This window comes from Hemicordylus capensis, chromosome 1, assembly GCF_027244095.1.
Source record: "Hemicordylus capensis ecotype Gifberg chromosome 1, rHemCap1.1.pri, whole genome shotgun sequence".
Classification (NCBI taxonomy): Eukaryota; Metazoa; Chordata; class Lepidosauria; order Squamata; family Cordylidae; genus Hemicordylus; species Hemicordylus capensis.
Window position 1 is genome coordinate 256280490 of NC_069657.1, and position 14091 is coordinate 256294580.

The 14091-nt window shown below is 42.1% G+C and overlaps 1 protein-coding gene across 8 annotated transcripts in view; it reads left to right on the top strand.

Moving 5' to 3' along the window:
• The window catches only part of KIF16B (kinesin family member 16B), a 180399-nt gene that overhangs the window by 113424 nt on the left and 52884 nt on the right, over positions 1–14091 (top strand). For 6 of the 8 annotated variants that reach the window (XM_053284535.1, XM_053284534.1, XM_053284536.1 and 3 more), the window contains 2 exons: positions 3262–3384; positions 4978–5067. The exons of 1 other annotated variant lie outside the window; for it this stretch is intronic. In XM_053284535.1, coding sequence (XP_053140510.1) covers positions 3262–3384; positions 4978–5067 — 213 coding nt within the window. Of the gene's footprint in view, positions 1–3261; positions 3385–4977; positions 5068–6829; positions 7202–14091 lie in introns of all 8 variants that reach the window. One more of the 8 variants, XR_008313368.1, reaches the window with a different exon arrangement.

Sequence of the window (14091 nt, forward strand, 5' to 3'; positions counted from 1 at the left end):
TAGCGTGGACATTGAAATCCTCCAAAACAATAAGCTTGGGAGAACCCAAGGCCACCTCCAAGACCACCCCTGCCAACTCAGGTAGGGAGACTGAAGTGCAGTGGGGTGGTTGTACACCAACAGACTCCCCAGCCTATCTTGGAGGCCCACTCTCAAGGACAAACACTCAAAATTCTGAGATTACCTGACCAGGCACCTGGAAATGGGAAAGGTCTCTCGATAGATGACTGCAACGCCTCTCCCCGACCCTCCATGCGGGGCTGCTGCATGATCAGGAAACCTGAAGGACAGAGCTGAGAAAGACCAACTCCACCCAGCTCATCCAACCAGGTCTCCATCACACATACTAGTCAGCATGCTCATCCACAACCAAATCATGGATTAGAGATGTTTTAGCGTTAAGTGACCTGGCATTCAGCAGCAGCACCCTAATCCTCGACGGAGTGTTCTCAGAGCTCCCTGGGGTCAGAGGGTTGGGAGAAGAGCTGGAAAAAGAAGCAGACTTCAATTGCCTGGACTGTTTCCCCCTGTAACGGCCTGCCCATCTCCCACCGCCATACCTCCCTCTGCCCACTACCTGTGATATTGCTGCCGCCCCTCCATCCCCACTTTTCTGCTCTCCCAGACACATCCCCTCAACCTGACCAACCACAGCTCCTTTGTTTGATAAAAACGAGGCCCAGGACTCGAATGCTCTCATTCAAGCTCTCATACTGGCTTCTTGATGGAAAATGAGGAAGGTCTTCTGGGCCCCAGGCAGCTTACCCCACAGCTGAGAGCCACAAGGATGAGAGCCCTTGTGGTCTCACCCTTCGGCTCGTGCCAAGAGACTTGCGCCCTTGGGCCAGCCTGCCCTGTATAGCAGCCGCAGCAGCAGCCCAGAGATGACACACACCTGGAGAAAGGTGGGGCAGAGGCAAAAAACAGCAGAGTCAGTGCCCCAGCCCAAGCTGTTCCCTTCCTTCCATATCACAGATTGGGAACTGGGGCTGAGTGTGTGTGGCTTGTGAAGTCTGCTCATTATGTATTTAATTAGTCTTATCACTGAGCTGTTGCTGCAGAATATCCACTTGGCACATAAGTAACCCCTTTCATATCTTTCTAGGGCAACTGCCCCAGGGCTATCAAGTACCTAATTCATGGAGAGCAAGGAAAAATAATGTTCATAACCCCCATGTTTATGATCAGTGCTTTAGAGTTGACTGTATATTTGACTGTATTGCTTAAATTACATCCTTTGATGCAGCTGCAGTGCTTAAGTGCATCTTGCGCTGGAAATGTGTCCGGCCAGGAATAAGGCTAATGACACAACTAATGGAATAGTGCATGGCCACACTCCCTGTGAAGATTCAATTCAGGACTGTCTTTTTGGACTTCACATGATTAGAGGATTCACTTTCACAATAGATTTTTACCCTTGTGCTACTGCAACTTTACAGCTGTTTTACTTGTTCTACAGCTGTAAATATGACATCCATTGAATTTTGGCAAGACATTAATGATGGATGCTTCTCTTAAAAGTAGAGCATGAATATGTATTTCTTCTGGACATGCCTCTGAATTCCAAACAAAAGCTTTTAATGTAAATGTTGGTGCTAATTTGGAGCCAGGCCCTATGTACTCACACCCCACGTCTATTGGCAATTGATATGAACATTGCAACTTCAGAGGGTATTCTCAAGACTCCAGTCTATTGATAAGCTTTTGTAAATAAGATGAACTCCAAACTAGAAATTTATAGAGCCTGATTTGCAGTTTGGTGCATGCTTCTGATGTTTTATTTGTCACATGAGCAGACCATGTATGATGCACAAAAGACCTGGAAAAACTGATGTATTTACACATCCATAGTGTTCATTCTTAGTTACAGTTTGTAGGATTTGCCAAGACAAAGTTTTTCTCTGATTTTAGAAAAGTTTTAGAAGTTTTCTCTTGTTTTTAGTCTCAAAAGTGCCACTCATGCTTCTGATTTCAGAGTTTTGAAATCCTACTGGCCTGCAAATTACTTCAATATTTTAAGGCAGAACTATTGCACATACTAACCCACATCTCCATGTGGGCAAAGCTACAACAGAACAGGGATGAGGAGCTACAAATGTCCCTAAACTCCAGAGGCGGGGGGGGACACACACACACACACACACACACTGATGCTCTGCTCTTTCCTTTGCACCTTTATGTAGGGTGCAGGGGAGTATGTAGTATGCTACTTTATGCAGTAGCAGGGGAGTGGGGAGGGGCCCATCTTCATATTTTGCCTGAAGGCCCACTTATGCCCCTGGTCATAACACATCAAAAGCAGAGAAGAGAAGACAAAATGGTGTCCATTCTAGAGGTGCATGCCTGTTTGGGTTTTTGTTTTAAGTAATAGTGTGAATCGGAATGTACACTATTTCAACCAAGTGAGCTAAACAACGCACTAAACGAGAAGGCAAAATCACTGTCTGTCTCTCCCTTCCCCACCCCACCTCTTTGTGGTGAAATGCTTTCCACCTCATTTTCTCTAATATCCAATAGGTTGCTTTCTAAGAATGCTGAGGTGTCATCAACAAGCTAATGAAATTATAGCACAACATCATTCATTCATTCGATTTCTATACCGCCCCTCCAAAAATGGCTCAGGGCAGTTTACATAGAGAAATAATACATAAATAAGATGGATCCCTGTCCCCAAAGGGCTCACAATCTAAAAAGAAACATAAGACAGACACCAGCAACACCCACTGGAGATACTGTGCTGGGGGTGGATAGGGCCAGTTACTCTCCCCCTGCTAAATAAAGAGAATCACCATGTTAAAAGGTGGCTCTTTGCCAGGTTAGCAGGGGTTACAACATACTGCCATGTTTAAAGACGCAAATCCTTTTGAAATTCCCCAGCTTCATTCAAGCTTTGCCCAGTGACTATTAGGCAATAAAGATTTTTATTTCTGGTCATAAAGGCTTGTGACCATGTGCTTGTTACGTGACCTTAACTGAAGTATAAAGTTTTGATTGCATGTTTTCCCCCTTGTACAAAAAAAGAGTAAGCAACACTTTGTAGTGATGCTTTCCCTGCTACATTTCTGAAAGAAACACTAGACTATTCATAAGATGGTAATCCTTTGCTTGCAAGTAAATACTACTGCTGCTGCTTCTTTTTAAAAACACACACCTTTATTATTATTTTCTCTTTTCTATTAGGAGACATATTCTGGCTTCATATGATATTGTTCATGTAGTGATTGAAGTTTTAATTCTTCCTGTTTGATATTCACTTAATAGCGAATGATCTGTCGCTCTGTTAAAGCAAAGCCAGATGACCTAAAGAATCCAATTAAAATTAGTATTCCACGCTATGTCCTTTGTGGGCAAGGAAAGGATGAGCACTATGAATATGAAATAAAGGTAAGATGTGTGGCTTTTTAATATATAAAATATGCTTTGCCATTTTTCATTTGTGCGATTAGTTACAATAGTGTTAAGTTGCAAATTGTATTTTCTTCTTGAAGGGCCTTGCCTTTTTTAAAAAAAAGAAGGGGGGCGGATGAGGTTTCTTACTATATAAAGAATTCTGGTTTACTTTTCTCAATCTTTCTTTTCCCCCATGTGCACACTCATTAAATCTCTGCTCTTAAACTCTGAATCTGATGACCTCTCTAGGGCATGGGGGGCCACCAATGTGGAGTACAAAATGCCTTTGCATTTCTTGATGATACAAACTTTATGATCAGTCAAGATTCAGGGTTCCCAGAATATAGCCCTTGATCCTATTGGAATCACTGAAAGAGAGAAATGTGTTTGCAACTCCAGTTAAATCAAGATGGAAGCCATGAGTGGGGAAAAGGGTGACACATATGAGCCAGGAAGTGAAGCAGCACAGGGGTGTGTGTGTGTGTGTAGACACAGAGAGTCTAATTGCTGGATGAAGATATCCAAATAAATGGCTAGTTTAGGTGGTACAAGATCTGGTATGCTTGGAGGAGGGTTTGATCTCATAAAGCTTGAGAAAAACAATATTAAAACCCTTAGTTCTGTCACTGATGTTACTGTTAGAAGATGCTCCCTATTGTCATTTTAGCCATGTGAGCACTTGGTGTGGTTCTAGGTTTCTGGAAATCCATTATCGGTGAATACATTTAGTTCCCATGTACTGCACCTACTAAAACTGGTATGTACATCATCCATTTCAAGAGGATGTGCGAAGAAGTATGTAACTGCACCACAATATATCTAGAAAGTTATACCAACACCATTCTCAATAAAGTTGGTGGCAAAATGCCTATTAGTGTTCACGGTTTTGTTGGAAATTAAGCTGTGTTTGTCTCCATATGTAGCTATAGTGGTATGGGAGTCCAGGCTGTTGTTTCTGAATGGCTCAACCATGTACATGGGTCCTTTCCTGCTTGATTGACATCCTTCCTCCTGATTATGAGCCCCTGGTGGCGCAGTGGTAAAACTGCTGCCCTGTAACCAGAAGGTTGCAAGTTCGATCCTGACCAGGGGCTCAAGGTTGACTCAGCCTTCCATCCTTCCGAGGTCGGTAAAATGAGTACCCAGAATGTTGGGGGGCAATATGCTAAATCATTGTAAACCGCTTAGAGAGCTTCCAGCTATAGAGCGGTATATAAATGTACGTGCTATTGCTATTGCTAGATGCCATTCAAGTGGAAAAGACCACAAGTCAGCACTGCCCAGAAAGTTAGGTCATTCACATACATCTCAAAGCCATGTGGGTTAGTTAGTACAGTGGAGAAGTAGCTTCTATGATCCTGCAGCTACATTTTGAAGGAGTTTAAATCTGCACTTTCCCCATGTACTAAATATGCAAGGTTATTCTGTTCCCAAATCTAGCTTGTAATTCAGAATTTGTCATTCTTTCGGTGATTATTTCCTGTAGTTTAATTGGAGAAACATACAAATTGTAGGAAGTCTTATAAAGGTGACCATCTGAAACCTGTATGCTTCATTCTTCTTAACATTTCCCCCTCTGAATAACAGATAACAGTCCTGGATGAGACGTGGACGGTATTCAGGCGGTATAGTCGATTTCGGGAAATGCATCAAACATTAAAATTAAAATATCCAGAGGTGAGTTGCTAGTTAATTTTTAGCTGCAGTTTTATTAATCTTTGCTATTAATTGCAGAAAGGATTTTCCATTTGCTTTTCTGGAATACGTAATTATGGAACTTCTATAATAAATAGCCCTTGCTGTGTCATCGTAGTCTCCCTTTTTGTGGGAGGAAGCTTTAAAGGGATTTGCTGGGCTATGCTTTTCAAGACACCGTATGTCTGGTTCATTGTGAACACCACCACAGTTTATATGGATTTTTTGATGTTTATAATGGATCCAGAGTTTTGAGAGCAGAAGTCTATTTGCTCAACCGGCTCCCGGGAAGCCTTTCCAGAGCTGGAGGTGTCTTTCAGAAGAGTGGGGGGTAGGATCATTGTAATGAAGCAGAAGCTCCCTGTGTAAGCAAGGACTTTGACTTTGACAATGCTACCACCAGCCCCCCACACACTTCCTGTTCTAGGCCAGGTTTAATGTAGCTTGTAATTTAGCTATATGAATGCAGTCGTAGAGGATCAGTTCAGGTGATGCCAACTTTATGGTAGGTTTTCCACTATCAGTATGGGAATGTCACAGGGAAAAGGCTGCCTTTTTCTGGGATGCAGCTACATTTTCCATATGATGATTGCAGTACTCAAGGAAGCCAGTCGTTTTTTCGAAATAGATGTCTAATCCATTAAGAGCAAAAGTAGTTGCTTGGAGGTTTTCTTAGCCTTTCTTTGACACTTTCTTCATTAATGTAATTACAATAATTTCGCGGTATTAGGGTATTATTGCTGCCTTAGATTTAAATTGGTAATTCATAGTAATTTTCCTTTGAGGCTCTTTCTTTACTTGTTTTATTCACAAGCTCTCATTTTCCCCACCCCTTATTTATATTTTAATATTTGAGAATCAATTTCCTTTGCATTCTGTTAAAATTGTTGAAAACTTTTATGAAGCATACATTTGTATCAGTACAAACCAACCTGTTTTTCATATGGTTGCATTTTTTCAAGTGATGCATCTTTGAACAGTGTTTGCTTACCCTGAAGACAGATTTTCTCAAATACTTAACATGTCTTCATAGAAAACCCGTTCCCCGCCCTTTTCGCCGCATTAGCAGTGATATTGGGCGAGCGGGGGGCGGAGTTGTGGGCTCAGCGCGAGAGATGGACATGCAGGCCACCATTTTCGTCCCCCAGCATGTGTTGCTGGTGGACCAATCAGAATTTAGGAGTGCCTGCATAAGCAGCCTGCTCTGTCACTTTCCTCTCTGTTGCTCTGCTGAAAGGCACCCGCCAGCCTGTCCCTTAACTCAGTGAGGGATATTCCAGTCGCCTTCGGGGGACAAGTAGGAATGGGTAGCTGCTGATTGGCTGTGGTTGTGGCCCTTTTTTGCCTACCGTATTTTACGGACTATAAGACGCATTTTTTCACTCGAAAAATAGCCACCAAAATTCAGGCGCGTCTTTTACTCGCAAGCCTGCCCGAGGGGGGGGGTATCCCCCAGCAAACAATGCTAAATGATGCTATTAACTCTGTGCAGCCTGGGGACTGCCGCTCCAGCTCACCCTCCGCCGCTAGGCCTGTGAACTCCCCGATCGTGCAATTACATCACCACCAGCAACACCATTGTTTTCAGCTTTCTGTTTTACTTTCTGCAAGCATATTCAGCTGAAAAAAGTGTAAAGAATTAAGAAAGCCGAAGTGGTAGCCGCTCCCTCCTCTGGTATGTGCATACTGATGAGAAGCGGAGCGCTGGAAAACGAAAGAGGGTGGTGTTTGTTTTTTTAAATAGAGTCAGAAGCAGGTTGAAGAGAAAACTAGGAGTGGAGTACCAACAATTGAAAGAGGACTTATCTGAGGCGAGGAGAACAAACTGAAGCAAGGCTGAAAGTCCTTTCCTGGAGCTAGCAGGAGTGAAGAAAGTGAAAAGAATTAAGAAAGCAGAGCTCCCTCATCTGGTATGTGCATACTGGTGAGGAGCGGAGAGCTGGGAAACGAAAGAGGTGTTGTTGTTTTTTAATAGAGTCAGAAGCAGGTTGAAGAGAAAACAAGGAGTGGAGTAGCAGCAATTGAAAGAGGACTTATCTGAGGCAAGAAGAAAGGAGAACAAACTGAAGCAAGGCTGAGAGTCCTTTCCTGGCGCTACCGGTAGCAGGACTTTTCGGTACAGTTGATAACAGTTTAATATGTTAAAACCCTGAAAAACTGGATTAAAATTAAGGTGCGTCCTATAGTCTGTAGCGTCTTATAGTCCGTAAAATACGGTACTTCTCACTGATTTTGTTGAGGTTGACACGGGGTTTGTCGGGTCACTTTGCAGATGAGTGCTGGTTGGGGTAGGTTAATTGCATTGGTGTTGGGCTTGAGGGCCGTTATGGTGAGTGGGAATACAGAAGAAGGCTTGGTGTTCTCATGACTCTCGGGCTGGAACTGCTCCCACTTGGATGCATGCCAGCAAATGCTGCTCTGTGCCTCATGACACTGAGTTGAGGTGGGCTGGCATGCATCCCCTTGTCAGGGGTAACCTCATGGTTGAGAAGAGGTTCGGTCTGGTATCAAGCTGAATCAAAGCCCAGTCGTTCGTCCTCCTGTGGGCATACCTCCTATGAGATTGACCCACATAGGGGATACCCACACTTTAGTTTAATTCCTCGTTGCAGGTTTTGTATTTATTCAATAAAGCGGCCCTAGTTTCTTCCAACTATGCGTGTCTTGTTATTTGGGTTTGGGTACTCAAGTCTGGTTGACAGAAATCCAGGTGGAGACTGTGATATTCCACCAGTCCCAAAGTGGACTAAGCGAGCAAAGAAGCACTTTCTAAAGTGGCAGTTCTCTTATATTTAGCAGAGAGAGTGAAACTCTCCCTGTTCAACCAGTATAGCATTTCTCTCAGTGGTGGATGCTGATGTCACTGGTGTTTCTCCTTAGATTGTGAGACTTGATGGAAGAGGTAATCATCATTCCTGTTGCTATGTAAATTGCTTTCACAATTCTTTTTTGTTGAAAAGTAGTAGATAAATAATGCTGCTTTACACATAGTTTCAGATGAGAGACCCAGACTAGCCCAGTTTTTAAAATGTATTTTATGCATTTATATACAGCCCCAACTCGCATCTTTAGGCACTTTATATTCTAAAACAACATAACTTTTTAAACAATAAAAGATTTTAAAAATGATTTAAATGTTCAGGTAATTATTGGTTGTACCTAGACCCTAATACAATCAAACTTACTATTTATGGATTCATATGCTTTTGATGAGAGTCCTGAAAGCAGCTCACAGCTTCAGAAAATGTTACAATTCCACTATAAAACCTTACAATTTAAAAATTAAGCAAAGTGAGCTCCACAAAAAAAGAAAAATTTCCCATACTTTGAGAGCAATTAGTTCTTCTGGACATGAAGATGGCATGTCTGAGGGCTTGGGTGAAGCTGGCCCTCAGACTAACCATCCACTGCCACCAAAATAAGATCTTTAGCTTGTGTTCCACTCTCAGTCACTGAACCTTCTGTCTTTCAAAAACAATATCAAAAGTCAGTAGTGTAGGGAATAAAATAGGCAGGTAGGCATAAGGTGGGACCAAAATAACAGACAGAGATGCTAGTAAAATAGTATAAAAACAAGAACAGGTTTACCTAGAATAAAAGGTTGCAAAAACTAAAAAAATTCTACAGGACCAAATGTTGAAAAGTTCAGTTGGCAAGAGTACAAAGTTTAAAAAAAAATTAAGGGGGAAAAAGAATAAAAAACAAGCTTCCTAGCCTTCTCTCCCAAGGCCTAGCAGGTTCCAGTAGGACCAGTTCGCTTACTGCTACCTCCCCTAGCAGTTTCAGCCCGACCCTACTCAGCTGGTGTCCCAGCCTTCACACCACGCTCAGCAGCATGCTCTCTCACACACAGAACTCTTTGCCCACAACCCTTCTCCACCTGGCTTTTCAACCCTCCCTTTTATCCAATTCCAAAGGGATACATTTAACCAGTCAGCAAGTTATTTCCCTCTGGCAACCTTCCGTCTCTGCCTTGAAACAACCAATCACAACACTTTGTAACTTTCCCTCCAAAACCCTGCAGCGGACAACTTTTATGTCAGACTTGACTGTAAGAGGTTGCTACCTTTTAACCCCTGCAATGCCTGGAAGGGGATACAGAACAAATTAAACAAAACCTAAAACCTAATGGGAAGGAGTCATTCCTTCACAGCATGTGAAAGCAGCAACTGTGTGTTTTCTCTTGCAGGGCAAATAGAAACTTTGGGGAAACAATTTTAATCAGAAAAATAACACAAGAGGGAAGGGGTGTTTTGTTTTGTTTTTAAATCAACAATAAGGTCTTGATGCAGTTTCTCCTAGTCGGGGTGGAACTGTCATTGCTTGATTGTGTTTAGTGTACACAGGCCACTCAATGGGAACAGGGACAAAGTTGCTGGCCTCGCTCCCTCCCTCATCAGCTCTGACAAACAGCCAGCACACATGGGGCCAGGGCCAGAGGGCCGCCTGACCATCGCGAATGTTCACCCTGCACACACCTGTCTGCCTGCCTCTCACCCTCCGCCTTCACATGCAGGTTAATTGCATCACTGCCAAGTGGCATGCCCCAAGTTGCGACTTAATTGGCTCACACATGAGGGCAGAGGATAAGCACAAGAGTGGGACAGCTGGCTCCTCTGGTCCTGGCCCCTTGTGTACTGGCTATTTGCCGACACTGATGAGGGACAGAGGCTGGCAGTGCAAGATGCCAAAAAATCTAGCCGCGTGTTGCTACCCACATCACTATGACACCGCTCCTAGTGACTACTCTAAACAAAACAAAAAAAAACCAGTGGCAGATCCAGATCATGGATATCTTGAGTGACATCTGTTTACACCTTCAGCATGTCTGGGCATAAAAATATATTGGTATCGTCACCCAGCCTTCTGTTCCAACCCCTTTCCACATGTTTGTTGGCATTCATAGTTGCTGTTGTGGGATAAGGTGCCAGTCCAGCTCATTCAAGAGCAGATGTGCAATGCTGCAGACTTGCCGTCCTCTCCTGGTATTGATTTAGTAATTCAGCTCTACACTTTAGAGTTTAGCCATTTCTTCTAGAAGTCCAAAGTTAAAATGTTACATGCATATTTTCTTCTCTACAAGGTTCTATTCCCCCTCTAGCTATCACTATAAGTATATACATACAGGAGAACCTCAGTATTTGTGGCGGTTCCATTCTCTGCAATTACCGCGGATAAGGAAACTGCAAATACTGAGTATCAAAGGTTTTTTTAAGTGTCGAAAATTGGTTAAATTGTCCTAAAATCGCAGGGAGAATTGACCTATTATGCTCAGTTTGTCCCCAGCTGTCCAGCAATGTTGCCATGTGGGGTTTTTTGGTGTAAAATTGTAGCTTTTTTCTTTTACAGAAACAAGCCAGAAAATGGCTCCCTTTCACAAAATGGTAGCCTACCCCCGACCTGCAGATTCATGAAAATTAACCCTCCCCCCTACTTTCTTTCACGTATACCGAGGTCGGGTGGCAATTACCCAACCGTGGATACACGAAACTGCAGATGTTGCATCCGCAATTAATGAGGTTCTCCTGTACATATTAGTTGATTATTGATATTTGCATACATTATAAACAATGAATAAATAGTTGGCTAGGTATCACTTTAATGAATAATGTTTTTTATTCTAGTGTTGTCTTAATGAATTCTAATTTATATTTAAAGACATTGCTCTTTCTTTGCCATAGATAACACAATGGAACCTTAGTTCTCATTACTATCGTGTAGTGAAAGAGCCATTTTCTGATCAGAAGTTTAAGCATGTTCATACTTAGTTTTCTGGTACTTGGTATCTGTTTTATATCCTAAAAATTCTCATTACACTGAAAAGAGATTTACTTTGCCATAAAAAGCCCTTTCAATCCAGGAATGGCTTGTTCATTCAATAAATATACCTCTCAGTTTGTCCCCTTCTCCCTTCAACAAGTTTAAAAACAAAAAACTGTTCACAATCTTTTCCATGTCAGATTTGTCTCCAGCCTTGGAAGCTAACCAATATTGCCTTTCTCTCCTCTTGAAACATGTCAATAGAGTAAGTGAAGGAGAAGCAAGCCGACAGAGAAATATGCTGTTGTGAAAAATAACAAATGATTATTAATGTGAGGCAAACATAATGAATATGAGGATTTTTGTGGAATTTGAAATAATACTCCTGTTATTTAAGAAGATGAGTGGTTAATGTTCCATAAACACCAATCCTATGAATTCTGTTGGTTTGGGGTTAGTTCTATGGCATGAAGAAGAGACCTTCTTAGGATTAAATGCATTCTGAATCATGCAGATAACATTTTTAATCCCTTGTTGATAGCATTTATAATTAAACACAATTGCAATACGCTTCATTTTGAAGACATTGTGTTGATGTTCTTCCTGATGCCATTTCAGCAAAACAGAAAACAAAAAAACTCAACCAAGATTATGTGCAATCATCATATTATTTTAGTAGAATTTTCACAGTGAATCGTCTGACTAAGTTTATATTTATTATAAATAAAAAAGTATACTTCCTTAATATATGCAGTGTCCCATAGAGGTGAACTTTATAGCTCATTAGTTGTTCCGTTCTGGACTACTGCCTCATTATTTTAATTTGAGGCTGTATTTCATGTTTCTGCCACCATGTTATCAAAAGAAGAATATTGATTTATTAAGGTGGTAAAATTCTAATATTTTGAAATTGAACGGCTGCTATCTTATTACACTTTTAACATTTACAGTAGATCATTTTGTTGAGCCCTGCATATAAATCAGATAAAGTATCATATCACTAGTGTCATCTGCAAGATAAATAAGTTGATATTGAGAGCCATATGAATGCTCTGATCAAAATGTGGAACATACACATTTCAAGACTAATATGGCTCTCATTGAAAAGTTGTAAGTGTTAGCAATAAACATACTGTATAGTAATTATGCATTTTGTATTAAACCATGTCTAGATAAGAACATAAAATAAGAACAGCGCTGCTGGATCGGGCCCAAGGCCTGTCTAGTCAAGCATCCTGTTTCCCAAAGTGGCCCACCAGATGCCTCTCAGAAGCCCACAGGCAAGAGCATTGCCCTCTCTCTCTTGTTGTTGCTCACCTGCAACTGGTGTTTAGATGCATCTTGCCTCTGGGGCTGGAGGTGGTCTATAGCCACCAGACAAGTAGCCATTGATAGACCTGTCCTCCATGAATTTGTCCAAACTCCTTTTAAATCCGTCCAAGCTAGTGGCCCTCACACACCCCATGGCAGATAATTCCATAGATTTTGTGCTGTTTGACAAAGTACTTCCTTTTTTTGGTTCTGAATTTCTTGGCCTTCAGTTTCATGGGATGACCCCTAGTTCTAGTGTTGTGAGAGAGGGGGAAAACTTTCTCTCTGTCCACTCTCTGTAATCCATGCATAGTTGTCCACTGTCTCCAGTTCATGCATAATTGTATCACCCTTTAGTTGCCTATCTTCCAAACTAAAAAGTCCCAGATGCTGTAGCCTTGCCTCATGAAGGAGGTGATCATCTTAGTTGCCCTCTTCTACACCTTTTCCAGTTCTACAGTGTCCTCCTTAAGTTATGGTACCAGAACTGTACACAGTACTCCAAATGTGGCCACACCATAGATTTGTATAAGGGCATTATAATCGTACAATTCTTATTTTAAATCCCCTTCCTAATGATCCCTAGCATGGAATCTGCCTATTTTCACAGCTGCTGCACACTGAGTTGACATGAGCTGTCCACCACGACCTCAAGGTCTCTCTCCTGGTCAATCACTGACAGCTCAGATCCCATCAGTATATATGTGAAGTAGTGTGGGGGGGGGGAGGGTTGCCCCTATTTGCATTACTTTACACTTGTTTACACTGAACCACATTTACCATTTTGTTGCCCACTACCCAGTTTGGAGAGATCCTTTTAAGTGTCATCTGCAAATTTGGCCACTTCACTGCTTAACCACAACATCTATATCATTTAAGAACAAGTTAAAGAGCACTGGTCCTAGTATAGATCCCTGGGGGACCCCACTTCTTACTTCCTGCCATTGCGAAAACTGCCCATTTATTCCTACCCTTTTCTGTCCTTCAACCAGTTACCCATCCACACATGAACCTGTCCCCTTGTCCCATGACTGCTAAGTTTACTCAAGAGCCTTTGGTGGGGAATTTTGGCAGAAGCTTTTTGGTTGTCCTATGTCAACCAAATCAGTAGATGTCTACTGGGCAGTTTAGAAATGCATCATTTTCTGACCTAGTAGCATGATAAATAAAAATGGCACTTCACAATACAATTTGAATTCCCTAACAATACGAGAGTAGCTTCTTTAGAGTTGGGATTGTGTTGTGAAGTACCACTTTTATCCATTGTGTTACTAGGTCAGGACCAACTGTGTAAAATCAACACTTGAGGTAAGTGGGCCATAAATTGAAATGGGAAAAAAATTGTGGAAGAAATGAAGTTTGTTTTTAGCTTGTTTGATCTTAAGGATACACACTGATTTGAGACACCACCTGATTTGCAGTCCTGGTTTCTAGAGAGTACTTAAACCACAGTTTCCTGGTTCAGGTATCATGGCAAACTGTGATTTAACTGAAGAGTCAAAATCAAATGTAAATAAACATGAACCCAAAACTGGTTCAGAGAGGTTTTTTCAGTGAACAGGAACTGAATCCCTAAGCACAAGAAATGGTAATAAACAGTTCTATAATAAGGCACTCCGATGTCTTTTGAGGGGTGGTGAGAACTCTGTCAGACTCCCAAGGGATGAGGTGGGCTCCTAGTGCTTCTTGAAACCCAGAATGACTGGAGCACCCTGAAAAATGTCAGCCTCAGGAACAGCCAGGGGAGGAGGTTAGCTTGTCACCTGAGTCGTCCTCCTGGCTTGTTGCATTCAGCCAGTTCCCTCTCCTGGAGAACTCCTGGCTCCCATACTCAGAAACAGCTCCTCCTCATCAGCTGCCTTGTCTTTAAATACCCTAGTGCAGAGCTGACAGGGCTTAAAGCCTACTTTAAAGCCCCACCTTTAAAGTCCCTAG